General features: G+C 36.2%; 1 protein-coding gene across 12 annotated transcripts in view; it reads left to right on the top strand.

Annotated features, from left to right (window-relative positions):
* Positions 1-20,322, top strand: part of LOC115767430 (heterogeneous nuclear ribonucleoprotein L) — a 145,104-nt gene that overhangs the window by 90,188 nt on the left and 34,594 nt on the right. For 5 of the 12 annotated variants that reach the window (XM_030711712.1, XM_030711709.1, XM_030711711.1 and 2 more), the window contains exon 6: positions 5,210-5,281. The exons of 5 other annotated variants lie outside the window; for them this stretch is intronic. In XM_030711712.1, coding sequence (XP_030567572.1) covers positions 5,210-5,281 — 72 coding nt within the window. Of the gene's footprint in view, positions 1-2,070; positions 2,658-5,209; positions 5,282-20,322 lie in introns of those variants that run through there. 2 more of the 12 variants (XM_030711721.1, XM_030711723.1) reach the window with 1 other exon arrangement.

Here is a 20,322-nt window from a genome sequence, read left to right as displayed (position 1 = left end):
TGATAATATCGTGCCTTTAGATCTGTTCGTTTGGCTTGATATATTTTATGTTTCTTCCGGCTTTACTAACCCCAAATATTTATAAAACCATTCTACACACTCATTCATACAATATCTCTCATTCAATTACACACAGCTATATACGAATAAAAAAACTAGCTTTAAAATCTATAAATTAAGCTTAGAATTACTTGATAAGCAAAAATACTTTACTCTCAGCTATAAAAACTTTGAAAAACATATCTTTGACAACAAAACTTTATTTTAAAAATAAATGCCAACATTTCCTATATATTTTTTATTTCTGCAAAACAATTCAAAATTTACTCACTCGACAAATGGTAAATATTTATACATTTTATATTAAATAAATAAATAAAAAAACCTAGTGAAAACAAAAGAAAGATGCAGCTACAACTTCAACGTACAAATCTTTATCCTGTCAACACAAAACTCTCTCATTTAACAACAAGAACAACCACAGCAGCCAGCCAGCAACAACCACAACAACAACAACATGCAACACACAACAAATACAACACAGCGCCTACTAAAACAAAAACAACAACAACAACAAAACAATTAACCCGAAAAAAAAATACAAACCAAAACTCTTTCAAATATAATTATGAAAATTGAAATCTTTTCACCGCTACTACTAAAAAAAATTGAATACACTGTATTATATAACAACAACAAGAACAACAACAGATACAAAGAAACATTGTGTATTATATGACAAAGAACCACAACAACAACATCAAGCCAGCAACAACAACAAGAACAAGAACAACAAGCAACAGCGCCCAAAAAGCCAGCAACAGAATTCTTAAGCAAATTTTTAACAAAACGCAGCAGCAATTGAGTGCAGCAGCGACAACAACCACAACAACCAAAATTTCAGTTCTATTAAACAACAATAACAACTACAACAACAACATGAAAACCACGATGCAAACAGCTTTTTGCTCTCGCACTGTACAAAAAAAAATGAAAAAATTATAATAAACTGCGCGTCAAGTCAAGAATTCACTAACAAATTTATGCATTTAATTTATGTCTTAAAAATATATTTTTGTTTTATAATTTTTTTAATTTTCTCTTTTTTACGGCAGTGTTTAAAAGGTAGTAACAATAACAACAACAACAACTACAACAACAGTTACTACTACAAAAACCACACTTGGAACCAAGCCCAAAGCTCGACATATTTTATATAAGCGCCCACTAACAATCAAAATGTTAAAACCGCAGCTAACCCCGCCCTCGCCCCCCATTAAAAACGCCCTTACGCCTGCCCGCCTGCCTGCTCGCCCGCCTGCTCGCTCGCCTGCCTGACTACCCCTACTAACTAACTAACTAACTTACTTACTTCTTACTTAACCCAACAATAAACTTTAAAGAAGAAGAAGCAACATACTAAAAAAAACTATTACTACTACTATTTTTGTTGTGCGTGTGTAAGTTCCAAAACAGAAAGAAACCCGATAAAAAATGTATCTATTCCCTCAGTAAGAAACAACAACTACAACTATTACTACTACTACTACAACAACAACAGCTACAACAACAACAGTTATGCAACTAAAAAAAAAAGAATGCACCAAATTAAAGCAAGTCAAAAAAATATAATAAATATATACATATATATATATATATATATATATATATATATATATATATATATATATATATATATATATATTCAATTTTATGCAATCTATACAAAAAATTCAAAAACCAACCACGAAAATGCAAGCATTTTCTGTATATGTCTATATATATAAATATAGACAGTATATTCAAACTCTATATCTGGGCAGGACTAAGCATCACAACAAAATATAAACGCAAAACTCGCAGACAAGATATATATAATACTACAAAAAAAAAATAATAATAATAATGCAAGAACTCAGTATATGTCTTCTCACATAGTATCTCTTACTCTCTATCTCTCTCTTACTCTCTCTCTTTCTAATCACAATCGCAAATGAAATAAAAACCAAACAATTACCCAACACTATTCTACTATCTATCTCTATCTCGCTTGTGTTTGTCTGTGTGCAGGGATGCATGGCACGGGCAGCGACGCAGATCCACTCGCAAGAATTGTTGTTGTTGGACTTGATCATGATGATGATCATCAGCATCATGATAATACTAAAGATGTTAATGATGATGGTGATGCTAATGCTGATGATGTTGACAGCGCGGGATCAGCCATAACATATACGGATTGGAATTTGGAAACTCGAACGGATCACATAATATTACCAACTACAACAGCGACAAATACCAGAACTGCTAGTACTACGACAGCAGCTACTACAGCCCCAATGCGTTGTCGCTATAGAATGTACAATTTGAACAGATCCTTGAAATGTTTGAGCGGTGTACGCTGAAAAGTTTTTGAATTTTTTGCATAAAACTGAGAAAAGAGAAAAGAACCAAAAAAAAAAAAAAAATAACACACTTAAACAGAAATCGGCGATTTATCGATTTATTTATCGTTATCGCAATCAAATATCGCTTATCGTTATCGGAATAAAATGTTGCCAATTGTGGTTGTTGCTGTGACTGCTGTTGACAATCCGACGAGTTGCCAGAGAGAAACTGAAAAAACCCAAATCCATAAAAAATAACGAAATATTAATTGAAAAAATTAAAATTGTTTTTGGTACTATCCACATATATATTTATATAATATATATGTAGCTTATATATATAATTTTTGTTCTGTATATCATACCATGAACCACAAATTTCAAATCAAGCTACAATTTTATTTAATTTAAATGTTTATATATATATATATATATATTTATTTATATATATTTATATATATATATTTATATATATATATTTATTTATATATATATATATATATATATATGTATGTATATATATATATATATATATATATATATATATATATATATATGTATGTATAACATTTACCATTTGGGATCTGTTCAAAGTAATGTGACTATATAGCTATATAAAAACGATTTTTGGGGCATGTAGAGAAGTTGTATGTACGGGCCCGTTGGTTTTCGTCGCTCGATATGTATGTAGTTTCTGACGGTAAACAAACAATTTAAAAGAAAAAAGTTCAAAAATTAAAAAAAAAATATGTATATCGTGCACCGTTTAATGTGGAGAGAGAGCGCGTCATGAGAAACGACGACGTCGACCAACGTCGCGTATTATCACACACACACACAGCTACTACTGTGACGGAGGTGAGTCAGTTGAAGCACTCTATACTAAATATAACTACCTACCAAATACGATATCATAGTTTGTAAGTGCAAAAGTCGACGTAAGCCCCCAACCTCACCCAGGAAGCATAAGTTAAGCAAATGGCAAATGCACCAACTTAAACGATATGTGTTCAATTTTAGCTGCAGTCTGTTTAAATGGAAACCTAAACCAAAATTCATAATTGTTGATGGATTATATCAAAAAAACATACCATAAATGAAGAACTTTTTGACAGCTTTCAGTCAATCTCTGCGCTCAAATCTCTTAATTTGAATTTCCATGCTATGATTCTTACCAGAATTAATAAGAGATTCAATTTCTTAACTGTGCAAATATTGTTTACCTATCCAAAATTTTTATTTTTATTCTACAGCAGCCCAAGATCTTAACTTGTCTACCATTAAATGTCTTAACTGCCATCCAATTATTTCAGTCTCCTTTGACGAATAATAAAACTCACATTTCTCATAAACGTCAGTCGACGGTCTCCGCAAGTCTATCATTTTGTGGTTCATGGTTAGTGAACATAATTTTATTCTCTTACATAATATTAGACCTTTTTTTTTATCGCATGTATTAAATCTTAACTCTATTTTCCTGCGGTCAATTTTCAGTCAGAATATGTTTAAATGTTTCGCCTTAAAAGTCGCTAAAATTCGTATTCAATGCAAGACATTAGCCCACTTAACCATAAAAGTCTATTTGCCAGCAAATAATTGCACATAAAAATAACGTTTTTCTTGTTTTTATGCAATCGTCAAAGCATTAGTAGAACAGGTTCTAAAACTCAAGCTAAAACAAGCTGCAATAATTGGGGTCGCATTCGATTTTGTTGGTCAGTTCGTTTCGTTGGCCCTGAAAACTTGCAACAATTCTCAGATTTCTCTAATAAACGTCTTTAAGAGCGCAAACAGAATAAAAATTGTCAGCGATTCATTTAATTTGGCGCAAAATGTTTTTGGCTGTCATAAATTAATTCAATTCAAAATGTTGTTATATAAGAATTTGTGCCGCATTTTGAATTCAACATGACGACGCGTTGCTCACAAGTTGTTGGTATTTGTTGTTGTTATGGTTGTTCTGGTTGTTGTTGTTGTTTTTGTGTACTGACCTGCCTCAAAACTGAAAAGAAATTAGTTGCCTACACGTTGCGTCAGGTTTTTATTTCGTATATATTTTGCTTCTTTTTATCTCGTTCTTGTTTTTTATATTCTTTATTATATGGCATATACAAAAAAAAAAAAAAAAATACAAAAAACTGATTCATTGACATGCAAAAGGCCATGAATACCGAAGCAGCAACTGAGCCGGGCGAACGACCCGTAATATTGTATATGTATATAGACATATATTTGCATCAGTTCTCGTTCTAATGTTCTCTCTCTATCTTCTCTCTCTCTCTCTCTCTCTCTCTCTCTCTCTCTTATGATCTGGCCAACTCTCGCTCCTCTCCCTCTCTCTCTCTCTCTCTTTTGCCCAGCCTGGTGTGTTACATATTTTGGCGCTCTCTGTTAATTCGCAGCTATTGAAATGGGACTGGACTTGGATATGTGATGCTTACTCTTTTATTTTCATATTGTTTTGTGCTCCCCTGGTTAAATAACAACATATATTTAGTTATTTTCGGCCATTGTTTCGTTTGTTTTTTAACCAACTCTCTAAACAGAACAACAAACACACTCTCAAAACAGTTTCTCTTAGTTAGATTTTAGTGTACAACAACAGAAGACAACAACATGAATAAACAATACTCAGACACAGACACACCACAACAAACGCAACTCAACCCAACTAAATTCAACCCAACTCAACTCAACTAAACTCAACTCAATCAATCCAACAAAAGCAACCCAACAAAATCCAACAACCAACAAATTCAACAAATTTGTGGAAACATTTATCACGCGCAAATTGTTTGCCGTTTGCTCTTATCTCATTTCAGTTAAGGAGATTGGAAATGGTCGCTCACCATTACTGCAGGAGCCTCTTTACGGTACACGACCTCAGCCCTACAGTGAGTAGAAGGCGCCTATTCATTTGTAGTTTCTGTTTAGCTGACAAATGTTGTACCCTACGTTTTTTTTTTATTTCTGCATACCCCCTTCCCAAAAACTCCCAACGCCTTCTTCCATTATAACCACAAAATGTTTACGGTGTGCGTGTGTGTAACAGGTTGTTTCGAAATTTTTATTTAATTATGTTTAAAACATTTCGTTTTTACAATTTGGTTATTTAGTGCTACTTGTGGGCTTAGGATCGGTTATTGAGGTAGGTGAAGTTATTGTTTCTGTTACTGTTGTTGACCATTTGGCAGAGCTTAAGTTGGTTGAGCCCATTATCAAGCCAATTCACTTTTAATTACTAACTGACAAGCATTAATTACTTGAGTAATTGTGCTCTATTTGACCAGTCAAGTATAGGATGAAAAATATCTGAATATTTCCTATTCTTATTTCCAAGTGTTTACCTTTAATTAATTATAAATAATCATAAACACTAACTACATTTTAAATATGAATAACATCATCTGCCCATGCCAGTTAAGGTACACACAGTAATTACTCCAGTAATGGTGCTTTATATAAGTAATTACTCGAGTAATTATGCTTGATAAAAGTTATTACTCTGATAATTAATCCACAAATACTAATAAAAGCAATTACATGTTGACTTTCATTTTTCAAATGTATATGCCAAGAATTAATAAAGTAATCTCTTTACCTTAATGTAAGTACTCAATTAATTAAATCTGATTTCGGGCAGTTGCGCGACTTTGTGCAACAATTTCTTGATTCGAAGCATCTCTGCTCCGCTTCCCATTACATACCCATGTCAGCCTTGCCACGCCCGCTTCATACTCTACCCACATATTTTCTTTAAGCAGTTCACATGCCATTTAGCAAATTGTCTACATAAATTCATTAGTATGTCAAATGCAGCACTCTTCCACTCGTAGCGTAGAGTAAAAGTCTACTTTTCTGAGAGTTTTTTCTTTTCTTTTCTTTTACCTGGCAAACTTTTCTAATTGTTGGCACTTGAGCGTGTCTTTCGTTAGGAGCCCTCATAAAATTGCAATCATTACAATTTGTGCCCCTTTACTTCCCATTTCCATCAGCCAACTTTCTTCTGCTTTGTACGTGTGTGTGTCTGTGACATGCGAGCAATTAAAAGAAATTAAGAGCTAACAACAAATAATACTAATTAACTTGGCCAAAAGTAAAACTGGCGCTTTAAATCAACATTGGTACAGCACTCGACCCAATTTGTGTTTTGGTCTTCAAAAACAGCTGCAAAATAATCCACATAGAGCCCACAGATACTCGAAGTGCACACGTTTTATAAAGGTCCTTAAACGTGACAATGTGCTCGACTAGTCGTCAGATCAAGTGTTAGGCGGACGGGACGGTGGGCGGGGGATTTGAGTGCTGTGAAGCGGTTGAAAGTTCAGATTTCATGCACATTGCTCAAGTCTCTGGTATTTGCCAATTGGCTTGCGAAAACTGTGTCAAACGCAAAGAACTGGCTGAAGGAAATGGCAAAACCCTAAAGCAAGAAAACACATTCCAATAAGAGAGAATGAGAAAGAGTGGGCTTAGAGAGAGAGAGAGAGAGAGAGAGAGAGAGAGCGCGTATATTTTTTCAATGAACATGTGTATTCATTTTCTCGTTGACTCTGTGGCCTGCCAAACACCGTACGCCCACTAATTTTCCCTCCAATGTGGTAATCGATTTCCAGATCTATGTGTGTGTGTGCGTGTACATGTGAAGTACAAAATTAATTGATTTTTTATGAGCCAAACACTTCGAATTCAATTGCATTCAAGTTGATTGTAAAATTTTGTGGCTTTCGTTTTGTTGCGGCTACTCAGAAAATGTCAGGGTGAGAAGGCTCCTGCTCTGCGAAACGATTGTGTGAGAATTTTATATAAAGACTTCTCTATAAATATAGGATTCTTTAGAATTTGGGCATACTAAAAATAGCCCAAAATTTCTGAAAAACACAAAAGAATTCTTGTTCAAATCGCTCTGCAATTCTTGGCAAAAGAAACATATACATATATATATGTTTATTTTGCCATCATTATAAATATATTTATTTTGCATTAAAATAAATTTTTGAAATTTAATTACACAGTTAATTTTAATTTTTAAAAATTACATTTTTTTATATCACAAGTTTGGGCGCTTCTAATTTCCAAGTATTTTAAAATCTGCGTTTTCTGCGCTCTTTTTACTAAGAAAAAGTGTTCGAAGCTCTGTGAAGATCTTTATGATGGCTTAATCTGCCTAAAAATTTATATATAATAAATACATTTATTTATATATATATATATATAAATTAAAATTGACAGCTTAAATATTTAAATGAACGATGCTCATGTTCTGAGCTTCGAATTCCCAAACGGTTTAAGGTTCAGTTCAGAGTGTTTAAAGAAAAACAATCGCTTACGAGGCTCACTCAGCTGTAGCCAAGTTTTACACATTTTATTAAAACTCTTCTTCTATATTCCCCACGCCCATTAACATCTAACTAATTTGCTTATATTATTTATTGATCCCAAAACCAACTGCTCCAAAAACCAACCCAGCAGAGGCCGCTGCTGTGTTGGGCTTCATTTGGCAAGGCCAAGAGATAAAAACTAAAACCAGGCTGCGCCTCGAGGCCGCACCTAGTTACAACTTTTGAATTATCTAAAAATCGCAAAACTATAAACTAGGCAACCGCAAGACCCCGCAACCCACCACTTGCTGTTGCCCCTCCCCATGGCTTTTAAGACTTATGTAAGCTGCCTTTAGGCGCGACGTCGGCTCGTACCATAATTTTGCGCTCGAGCATTTTCTTAGCCTTGATATTTTAATTTGTGCGTAAATACAATTTTAAGCATTGCTTTGCTTTTGCATTAGCCAAGTGGAAAGTTTGTGCCATGAATTTGTTGTTGCTGTTGTTGTTGTTGTTTCTAGTGCTTTGGGGACAGAAACTCTTGATGTAAAAAGATTAAACAAAAATCCGTCTCTGACTGCCGCTCGGCTGCTGCTTTTAATTGCATTCGAGGCAAAAGTTGAACTTAAGTTCTGCCGTTGCCGTTGGTTTCAATTAGAACTCAGCGAGGGGGAGAGAGTGGAGAGGCCGGCGGTCGGAATATAGCTATATCTATGCGTAAGTATCTGTATCTATGGCTCAGCTGTAGTTGTTTCTGCACAACTTACATAGAGCTCCCCTATGCCAAGTATTTGTTGTTCTGTGGGGAGTTTGTTTTCTTCTGTTTTTTTTTTCCATTTGCTCTGCGGGGAGTTGCGCAAAACTTTTGCCCTGTTTTTCTTGCTGTTGTTATGTTATTTCATCTGCTTCTTGCAGAGTTATTTTCCTTGATAGTAGCCAAAAGTGAAAAGTTTTGCACACAAATTTTCTTCAATGCTGTTTTTGTGTGTGATAATTGGCTACGGCCACGCCTTTTACCATTGTTGTTTGATCTGCGGGTCAAAGTTTAAGTCAAATTCAATTGATTTCACTTTTCTTTTTCGAGCGGCAGCTGGAAGTTAGAAGTTTTTGAAAATTCCATGAAATACATGTGGTTTTTCACCATTCCCGCATGTTTGTTGTAGTTAGTTTTTACCACGCTTGGATAGGTTTGCTTTGGATCCGTTTCGCTCACATGCTTGAGCTTTTTTGAATGCTTGTGGTTTTGCCGGCAAACTCCTATATATATTTTTATAGCAATATTCGTTGGGTTGGGCACACAAATATTGCTGAGCGTGTACAATTTAATTGCTTGCCGAAAAACATCCAACTCTTTAATTGGAATTGTTGTGCAAAAGTAAAGTAAAGTAAATTGAAAATGAGTTTCATTTTTGTAATATCTTTTAACAACAAGAAATTGAGATTCAATTTTGGATTTCATTTTTATTGCTGACCACTAAACCAAACTCAGTTTATTTCTTTCTTTATTGATTTATGTGCGTACTAAAAGTTTGCTAATGAAGTTAAACGAAAGAAGTTAAATATTTATTGAAAATTTGTACGGTCCAATAATAATTACTAACTATTTAATTATTGGTTTTATAGGTCTTACGTGGCCTTGTTTTTTATTGATATAAGTTATTAGGCGTTTAAATATCTATTTAAATTATTAACTACAAATTTTTACAGTCTGACTTTAGTTACTTACTGGTTTAATAGTTTTGTCTCTTTGTTTTTATACTCTTGTGGAAGGTATTGAAATGTTTTCATGAAATGTGTAATGCATTAAAGGAGGCATCTTCGACCTTATAAATAATATGTATTCTAGATCAGCATCAGTAGTCGAGTTGATAAAGCCATGCTCGTTCGTGCTTCGGTTTGCCTGTTTCTATGCGAACAGTCTCTCAGTTGTAAGGCTATCGTCTTGAAACTTTGCAAACGTCCCTCTATCTGTTGCACGCAGTACACATGTAGGAACCGGCCGAATTGGACCACTATAACATGTAACAATCCGTCGGAAAATTGGCCTAAATATAATTATTAATATTAAGATAACTTGATCGAACTCAATGTACTAGTTCCATTATGATCCTTATATATATGCAATATCTGAACAATATCGGATAACTATGTCATATACCTGCATAGGAAAGATCGGTAAAATAGTAGGATCTTATAAGGCAAAATATTCAGTTTTCAAAGATATTTCAACAAACTCAGCATTTTCGTGCTGCAAGTTTCTCACATATCTGTAAAAGGGAAATGCCTATAATAGGATATCCTTACTTTCCTATTTTTATTGATGTGTTTTAAGCCATTTTTATGTGATTAGCATTTATTTTTCAACTTTAACAAAGGCAATAAAATATATTTCAAAAATGTGTTGTCAAACACATTTTCCCGCAGTTTAGCAACAAAAACTGTCAACTTTTCTAATTTCTAACCAAACTCTGTTTAGCTGCCACGCATAAAAGTTTGTTAAATTTTGCAGTTTTTCATGCGAATTTTCAATTTTCTTTTCGCCTGCTTTTCCCACTAAATGCCTTTATGCATATTTAATATTTTCTTACGTTCAACTTTTGTTGAATGTTTTTCTGAGTTTTGCTGCCGTTGCTGCTGCCGTTGGTGCTGCCTCTTCCACGCCTAATCAAGGAAATAATATCAAGTCCTGGTCTCAGTTGCACTTATGACAATGCAGCAGTCAAAGTTGGGCGTCGTTTGGCTTTTGGGGCGCCAGCTTGTGGATTGGACTCGTCAAATGAATTCTTTAGGGGCTTTGTGTGGCCTGACGGGTCTGGTCTGGTTGGTCTGGTCTGGTCTGGCCTGGCCTGTCCTAATAAGCATCCTTGGGGAAATTATGATGAGCAGAATTCAATTTCGTGTTTAATTTGCCAGTGAATCCGTTTCTTATGCAACTGGCTTCAACCCCTCGCTACGTGCTAGGTTTCATTTATTTATTATTTTTTGTTGTGTATAAGTTTTTCTTTTCGGCTACTTTTGTGGCAGCTCTTTGTTTGGGGCTAGCAAATGTTTTTTTATTGTCTGCAGCAGTTTCTTTGCTTATCTTCTAAATTTTGCTCTGGCTTCAAAATGCAAATCTGCTTTGCTTTGCTTTTGTTTTTCTTATGCTCCTTTGCTTGTTTTTCTTTTTTTCTTTATATAAAAATAAATTTCAATATAGTACTTATTATACAAAGCTGTGCTGCATTTGCTGCCTTTTGGCCTGTTTTCTCAGCCACGCTGTTAACCACAATGAAAAGTATTTTTTAATTTAACCGCAAAGTTTTCTTTACATATATAAATATATTTGTCTTGTGCTTTTTGTTGTTCTTGTTGTTGTTGGTCGCAAATGAAACGCTAAAGTGATTTTTATTAAAAGTTTTCTACATTTTTTATTAAAAATAAAAAGTAAACTTTTTAATCTGCTTGCTGTTAACTTTACATTTTGTGGTTTCGCTTTACAGATGCGAGCCGTAGGTTAATTAAATTTAAATTGTTGTTTTTTTTTTTTTTTTTTGATTTTTTCCCTTTTTTTTTTATTTTTTTTGGCTTGCATTTAAAATGCGCAAAGTTGCTCAAAAGTTAATTAGACTGCATTAAAATGCAGAGAAGACACATTCACGCGCTCTTCTTAATTTTTTTCTTTGTCGCACTTAAAATGGAAAATTCTTTTAGCCCCAACGCAATTCCAATTGCAATTCATTATCATTCACATATTTATGGGCTGCGGCGTCGCTGGGGCTCTTTCTTTGCCTAATCAAAAATGCCGAGCGCAATTGCTGTTGCGTATCCGTCTCTTGCCCAGCAATCATTCACACCTTTAAGCTGCAGCTGTCAACGCTTACATTTGCCCAACTCCACCCCCTGCTCAATTCCCCAGCAGCTGCCTTTGTGCTGTAGCTCTTGCGGGGGACTCCAGAGGCAGCGCGCGTTAGGGCTGCAAAGCCCAACTGACTCAATGGGCCGCAGCGAAATGTTTCGTTGTCTGAATGGGCTCACAAATCCCAGCCTGTAAAAACAAAATGGCCAACAACCATCTCCAGCCGGACGGCCACACCCTCCGCCCACGGAAGCTGACAACGGCGTTGCGACATCGCATTGTGCCACTTTTTACAGCTGTTTCCGGCGCAGTCGGAAATGTTTTTAATTTTAATGCAAGGGCTGCACGGTTTTATTTTTGTATTATTATTTCATTTATGCGCATATTTTTACTCGTAACGGTATTTATTCTTTTTTTTTTGTCCTATTTTTAAAACAAAAACCCATTGACATATTGATGTAGCTTAACTTTTCATCTGAAGCTCAGCTTGATATGTTATTAATGTATTTAAAGTATTAATAATTAAAGCAGAGCGTATAAATATGTTAATAAAAAAATATTCCTGAACTTAAATGTAATTTAAGCCAATTTTTAACAATTAAAATCAATTTGGCGTCTTGAATAGAAGTACAAAATATGCTTATACTTTGCTTTAAACAGTAAAACTATTTTACAAAATACGTAAACAAATATTAAAACTGTAATAGATTATTTAAATTTTTATTGCCATATTTCGCCTGATTATAAAACATGTCAAAATTCTCTCTTCTTTTCCCCATTTTTGCCATTTCGATTTGAGCGCCTTATCAAAAATGCAGAAACATGAAATGCAATTCTCAAGTTTGAATTGTGTGTCATATATTTTGTTGATGCGGCTGTTCCTACTGCTGCTGCTGCAGCTGCTTTTGTTGTTACAGCTGCCAAAGAAACTTTTATGAGAAATTGAACGTCAAGTCACCATCGTTGTAGGAGGACACGATCCTCTATATTTCCATTTCCACTCGCAACTTCATCTCCACAGTTGCTGCTGCTGCTTCTGCTGTATTTTGCATTATTGCCATGCCATAACAGCCTGCGGCATTGCATTTGAAAGTTATCAGACAAAAAATAAAAGAAACGAAAAAGGAACTAGCAAAGAACTAGAAATATGGATGAAGAAATTGTTTCACATTTTTTGTTGTGGCAGCAGCTGTTGCAATTCACAATTCGTATACCCTGTAAGCATAAATAAACAGGAATCAGTTTGTTTCCATACGCAACTCAAGGATTAAAAGATCTATACTCATAATATTTGGTGTACAGTGAATTAAATGAAGCAAATAATTTAGACAAATGTATATTTTAGCTTAATCTTTATATCTGACAAACTTTGCCTTTTTACTTAAATCAAAAAGTTTAAGGTTTTTGAATGTCTTACAAAATGTCGTCTACAAATGACAAAAACATGTTTCGTGTTATAAAGAGAATATTGTAGTGAATAATAAGGCATAATTTAGTCGTATATCTGCTTGGTTGTTTACAGCATCCTCTTCTTGTTTGGCTTGTAGCTAAAAGTTACTTATTTGAGCTCGATTTCAGTTGTTGAGTATTTTCCAATTGCTATGCTGCAGGCAGCAGTCGGGCGTGGGCGGGGCTGATTGCTACCGACATACCTCAAATTGTTGTCAAGTTTCTCAACTGCCATATCTGATGAGATGTTGTGTATGTGTGTGTCTGTGTGCGTACGTGTGTATAGCTGGCATCAGCACTTCATCTTTTTTTGGCCCATCATTTTATTGCAAAATATTGGCAACATTTGTTGCTGCTTGTGCCACATTGTTGTTAGCCTCTTTGTCAGGCTCAGAGCCAATCGCGTTGCTCAGCTGCTTCCATCTTTCATTGTTGTTCAGAGCCGATAATAATTTTGCTTTATTATTTTATTTTGCTCTGTGTGGGGAAAGCCTTTTGTTATTGCAGCTGCGATAATTGGCGCATTTTTGGCACTTGCAGCTTTTGGGCTTTTATATCTCGTGTCAAAATCTTCATCTCTGACAATATTGACAATTGTCAGCTTGTTGCAAAAAAATACATATATCGTCAGGCAATTTTATTCTTATCATCATCAACATCCATATCAACATCATCGTCCTTATCGCTCATCGTAATGGTCTGCATTCTGGCATTGTGTTAAGTGCGTGTAATTGAGTGTGGCTTTCAGTAGCATTGATGGCCCCTTGAAAAACTTGATTGAGTGCCTACTGACGGACGGACGACTGGCCACTCGGGACGGCTTTTCTGATTGACCAAACAATATACATAAATGTCAACCTCCTCCATTCGGTTGCTGTAAAAGTGAGCAAATGAATGGTGGTCAGTGCGTATGAAGTTTTGACTTTGACGTATTTAGTCATCTCTACAGCACAGCCAGAGACTAATTTGTACAAGTTTGCTCCTGCTTTTTGAATAGAACGGACGTTCACGTGCAAATTGTAGCAGGACGAATGCTAGAGCGTTGGTTTTAATCATATAAATCAAAGATGAACTTCATCCTGTTAAAAATTGAAAGCTCAGAACTCAGATCTTGGATGGAATTTGTATCTAAATGTTACCTAATTAAGTATCGATACATCAGGGCACTGGTATTCGATAGTGCCAACTCATACAACATCATATATTCGATTAATGTTTGGCATTTCATTTACTTTTAGTAGCGCATTCGTAAGAGTTTCACTGGCTTTGTGAAAGATATGGAAAATTAGAACACTAAAGAGCCTTTTGTTTTTACGATTCCTCTGTCACAATCGTTTAACTTTTAAGATACTCATGATACTTTTATTTTCACCTCCTTTTAGTATCACTTTCGTAAACGTTTTAAAACTCCGATGCAGGCATTTAATTTATATAATACCTCTCTATCATATTCGTAAACGCAATCAGGCAATAATAGGCGTTTTCGTTAACTATTGCTCTTTACGTCACATTCGTGAATGTTTATCTGGCGTCTAATGAGCCCAATTACTTACAGTATCAGTTAATGCTCAAATGACCCCAAAAAGTCACTCATAGTAAGCATGTCCCAGGCAATTCCTAATTCCCTAAATGCCACATTTAGCCCTCCCTTCCGCTAAACTAGCATTTCTGCTACATTTTTAAAAGAGCCTCGGGCTCATATCAAATCCCACAATGCAGGCCCCAAGCAATCACTTGCAAAAACTTTTCTCATACTGCTTTTTCGCATGCTTTTCTCATGCCACTTGTCAGCGTTCAAAGATGCATGCGACATAAATTGGCGTTGCCACATCGCTTACGACTCTCTCACACACTCACACACACACACACGCACACTTATACACACACAGCTGACAGTTTTTACTATGGCGGACATTGTGCAACTGTCATCGGCGCTTGTCAGCTCAACTAAGCATTTAATTTCGACGACAATTTTAGTGGCCGACAAGCCAAGAAACAAGAGCACCCCTCGACACCGCACCCCAACCCGCCTTGCAGCTACTTTTCATGATTGTTATTGTTGCGCAATATGCAAACTGTTTAACTGCTGACGTTGGGAAAATTGTAACTGTAACAAAAGACAACACAAGACTTGTCCCAAACACAATGCCAAATGGCCAGGAAATTGAATTAGCTGGGAAACTGCGAACGGCGACTGCAGAAAAATAACAAAATCAACGCTGTTAGCAGTCAAGTCAAGTCAGTTAGTGCCCTAAAAAACTAACTGCTACATTTTAAAGGCTTTCATACAGCTTTTGAATACCCTGTAGACATAAAAATGTGCAAAAAGGGTATTCGTCGCGATCTAATAGTTGGTTTATAGAAGTCTAACCATCTTGGCATAATCAGATCAAGTTTGGAAGAAATATGTAGGTTAAAGATTAAAGAGAAATAAAAACACGTTATAGAGATTAAACATAATTAAATCTTTGCATTGCATAATATTCACATAAGTTGTTCAAGATATTATTATATTATAATACACAGAGGGTGTCCTTCTAGAAGTTTGTAATAATATTGGCGTGGTGAAATTGATATGTCAAGCACAGGGTATTTGCTGACCCTTACATCAACACTTCTACGAAATTATTATATAAATGTCATAATTTACATTTCAAGTACAGGGTATCCTCTTGGTCGCAGCCCTTTGGCTTGCTACATTTATGCACTACCCAAATTAATTGCATGCACTGACAGAAGTACTAAAGAAAACTAAGAACTGCAACTCTGGCTCACCCTTTCCCCTCCTCACCTCTTTCTCCCTGCTCCTCTTTACACTCTTTTGGCTGGCAACAAAAAACTTATTCAATTAAACTTTTACGCGCGACCTAATAGCACAAGCTTCTAATTTTGTCTGCTGCTCGTGCTGTTCGTGCTGCTTTCTGTTCCTGGACTCAACGCCGGGTCTCCCAGTGCCTGCCGCCTCCTCGTGTTAGCTGGGCTAAGACCAACCTTGGACGGACGTCCAATAGTGTGTGGCAGCATAAATTTTGTTTTAAATGGAATTTCATTAAAAAATAATATTTGCTGCGCAGCTTCATTTGCTGCAACAACCGCCCACATGCTGTGCATGGGCGTGGCATGCCACTGTTGCAACAGTCTGTCGACATATGTGACATGGGTCTTAAATGCTGCCGCTGCTGCTTCTCCTCCTCCTCCTTTTCCTTTCTCCCCCTGCCTTTCCCTACAACAGCTGTTGTCCTTTTGTCAGCTTTGCCTTCAGCTGCATGCAAATTAGTGCGTTATTATACTACACTCTGGCAATCTGGCAACTCTGGCTGCCAGACCCTGATATATGTTGCACTCTTGACTTCTGGCTGCTCTGCGTGTGCGGTGGAGATAGAGAGTGCGGAAGGGAGGGTGTGGGGCAAGTATTTAAACAAAACTATTTCCGGGCGAGACTGATTTATGTGGCACACACACACAAACACACACACACACCACTGAGCGTTGACTCTTGCTTCATTTGATTAATTTTGTTGACTGCAACAAAAAGGCTATTGCCACATGTTTAATTGCCTTACCAACATTCCGGACGAATCTCTTTCACAGCATCAAGTGCTCAGCTCAGCTTCCAGATGCTTTACGGTTTGCTCTCAAAATTTCTGCTTGCACAATTTTTCCATCAGTCTAAAATTGCACTTTTTCGCTCTTAACAAGCTAATTGAAAGGGGCACAGACAATGCACTCTCGTCTGCTCAAAGCCACTCCACTGGCCAAAAATTTGGAATTTTCGGAAAGCCTCTGCTGCTGCTGCTGCATGTCCAAAAAGAATGCACTCCAATGTGATGCTATCTACTAGCAGCTGCTGTTGGCAATCAATATTTGCTTTCATTGTCTGAAATCTGATTGGCAGCTTAACGATCCGTAAAGGGCGAAGCTATGGCCAGTATCGGTAGTTTTAACTTAAATTAAATAATTTGATTTAAATGTTCTTATAAAATCACAATATCACTTGAATACTGCCTACATTTTCGATAATATATAGTGAAACCAACTACTCCTTTTAGGCCTAAATTTATTAAGTACATTTAAAACAATTTACCAAGCTGGCGGCTTCCTTACATTTACATCAAATTTAAACCCTTGAACTACTTCTCTGTACGCCTTCGAATAAATTACTAGCTTTAAAAAATTGACTTTCAGCTAAAGTTGATCCAGCGACTTCTTGCTGGTTTAACGCTCAGACACTACTCAGACTCATGATTCAACATATGCTTACGAGTTTTAAGAAAGCACTTTTCGACTCAAAAGAAAACGCAAGTAAAATGTTCAGATTTATAGCTCTTGTGCTTTGGTCTATACATAGACCTAGACACAGCCAGGACAATCTTTTTATATATATATATATATATATAAATATCAAACTATTTAAATTTCCTGAAAAGTGTTGTCAACTAGCTGCGTTTTATGTCTCGCTGCATGTTTTGTGCTCTTTTGCAGTTGACATGCCAGCAGTTTCTTTGGGATTTCAATTTGGTAGCAACTGACTTGTCCTTTACAGCGCAACCAAATGTCAATCCAATTCGTTTATTCTCGATTTTAGCCACAATATTGTGCAATTTGTGAGCACTTTCAAGTGAAGTCCTTTCCCACTCGAGAGCCCAACCCCGGCTCAGCAAATGATATGCAACAGTTACTCTCGCCCCCTGATTTTGGATTTTGTGCAATTTCTTGTAAATTTAATTTCCTGTTTTACATTTTTGCCCATTCGCCTACGACTACGTGAGCTGCTGCCACCAGAGCAAGAGAACGAGTGAGAAAGTGAGCGAGAGAAAGCATTCTAATTCTTCATCCCGCTCTATTTAGTAGCTATTTATCTCCTGCTCTGTCGCCAATTGTTGACATTTCATTGGCTGTCTATTTCTTTTTTCGGGGGGCTTTACTTAGTATTCAGTTCTTGACATTCTCATTTGCATTTGCATTTGCACACTTTTGTCTTCACGATGATGATGTTGATGCTGATGATGATTTCTTCATTTCGTATGCAGCAGCATTAATTTCCTCATTCGTTCGAATTGCACAACGTTTGCCGCATTTTGAACTATTTTATATATTTTCTGGCGGCTGCTGTCAATTTTACTAATACTCTCTGGTATAGGAACATTTTCCTTTGAATTTCGAATTTAATTAGTTTTTCATTCAGTTCGCATGATCCACAATGTTTCTAAATTGCCAATTAGTGCAAAGTTAAACTTGGTTATTTGATATATTTATATTTTGTGTAGAACTTCGCCAATTTAATATGCAAAATTGTGGGTATTTGTATTTTTGCCCAAGGAAATTACTCAGCACACAAAAACAACCCGCAAAGTGCTGCCGCTCAATGAAAGCCAACGAAATAATGTTCAAAAATGCTTTTTTCCTCTAAATGAGACGTGAATTTTATGTCTGCGTCCCTCTCAAGGCAAACTAATTGATTTTAAAATAAATAATGACTAATCACCACCTGCAAAACAGCAGCAGCAGCAGCCACCGAAATACAAAAAAAATATGCAAGTCGTGCAGCTAGTTTTAGTGTATTAGCGTATCAATTGACAGATACCCTGTAATAGTGGGTAATTTTAAAAACGGGCATAGGGGCAAGTGCGGGGCTGACCATTACATTCCAAGCTGTGCGATGATCAAATTTTATTTTATTCTTATTAGTGCTTGCTACAATATTATATTAAATTATTGTTTAAAAGTAAAAGATTTGACTTTTGCTACGTATAAGAATATTAAGGTATATTAAAGAATGATAGAGAGTCTTTGCTAGTCGTATATACCCATTTAATTGTGCTTACTTATATTTTGCTTTTCAATATTTCATTTCAATACACCTACGCGTTCCGCCGCCTTCGCCCAACCTCATATCCTGCCATCAATTTCGCTATGCCTTGAATGTCGACACGGGTTAACTAACCCCATCCCGCGCCCCACTCCAGCCAGGCCCCATTCAACGTACCCCTTCGCCAAGCACCGAAAACGCGTTTCCTTTTCACCTTGTGCCCAATGTGCAGCATTTTACCCCGTTTCTCGCTCATCCGCACACAGCTTGATTAATTGAAATTTCACTCACTGTCAAGGTGTGTGTTTCTGTGTGTGTGTGTGTGTGTGAATATTGGGCGTCCTGTGTGTTTGTGTGGGAGGCGTGGCCGCTGTGAACTATAGTGTTGGTGTTGCTCGACGGCGGGAAAACTGTTTGGAAATTAATTGAGTACGCTAATTTTGGCAAAAGGGTTTTCTTAATTGATGACGTGCCCTCTCGCTCAACGAACTAGTTCCATGACTTGAAAAAGGAATTTTCAACTAATGAATTGTGTATCGGGTTAAACACCTTTTACGGTGTGAACGATATAACCTTTGCAGATTTAAGCAATTGATTTTTTGATTTAATATTAAACGTATATTTTTATTGAATAGTGAATATATATGATAACATGTCTGCATTTATTTATGTGTTGTACTTCTGATTCCCTAGTTATTAATGAACTAATATTATGTTTTTATGCTCCTACTTATTGGCAATTCTTCTTTGTGCGTCATTCGCAAACGTTTTGTGCTACAATTGAAACCCTGCCCCTGTCTCTGCTCAGTAATAAAAGTTTCGACTTTGAAACGCATTTTTATGCGTTTGTTTCTATTTTCGTTACTCAGTTGTGTTCGTTTTAGTTAGTTTTGAGTTTGTGGCGCATTTGCTTTATTATTTGGCCACGCGCAATTTGCATTGAAAATGTGCAGCATATTTGTATATATCATTTTTGTTTGCTTCCGAAATGATTTTCAAAATGTTTTCAGCAGCGATGCGTGGGCTGCTCGCAATAACATTTCAACTCTCTGTGAGGTTGCGGTAATTGCGTTTTAAGTGGCATTTGGCACAATGAATAATGCGCCAAAAACTGCCGGAATTTGCCGCAGACACAAAGCCATTTAAACGCCCCACCCCCCAATGGTCACGTCGGGGGATCTTCAGTAGATTTTTCAACGGGCCAACAGGTTGAGCCATTTGTGTGGCTAAAAATGTATTAAAATTGTTGCCTGAAATTCAGGCCAGGTGCTAAAAAATGGTAAGAAGTCCACAGTTGTGTTCGTTTAACTAGCAAAAGATACTCTACAATCGGCTCTAGGTAAATTGAGGCCAGGCTTTCCCTTATTGCGAAGATTATTTATTATTGTTATTATAAATAAGTAGGGTATATGCGCACTTAATACTAACTTTTCCAACGCTAGCTCTTATAGTCTCCGAGTTATTCTAGATAAGCAGACGCACACTTATGTTTGGTCTAAGCTTATGTGTTATACTACA

This window comes from Drosophila novamexicana, unplaced genomic scaffold (assembly GCF_003285875.2).
Source record: "Drosophila novamexicana strain 15010-1031.04,08,12 unplaced genomic scaffold, DnovRS2.1 tig00001395-arrow-arrow-pilon, whole genome shotgun sequence".
NCBI classification, from domain to species: domain Eukaryota; kingdom Metazoa; phylum Arthropoda; class Insecta; order Diptera; family Drosophilidae; genus Drosophila; species Drosophila novamexicana.
Note: the sequence above shows the minus strand (reverse complement) of the source record. Positions and strands in the feature narration are given on the sequence as shown.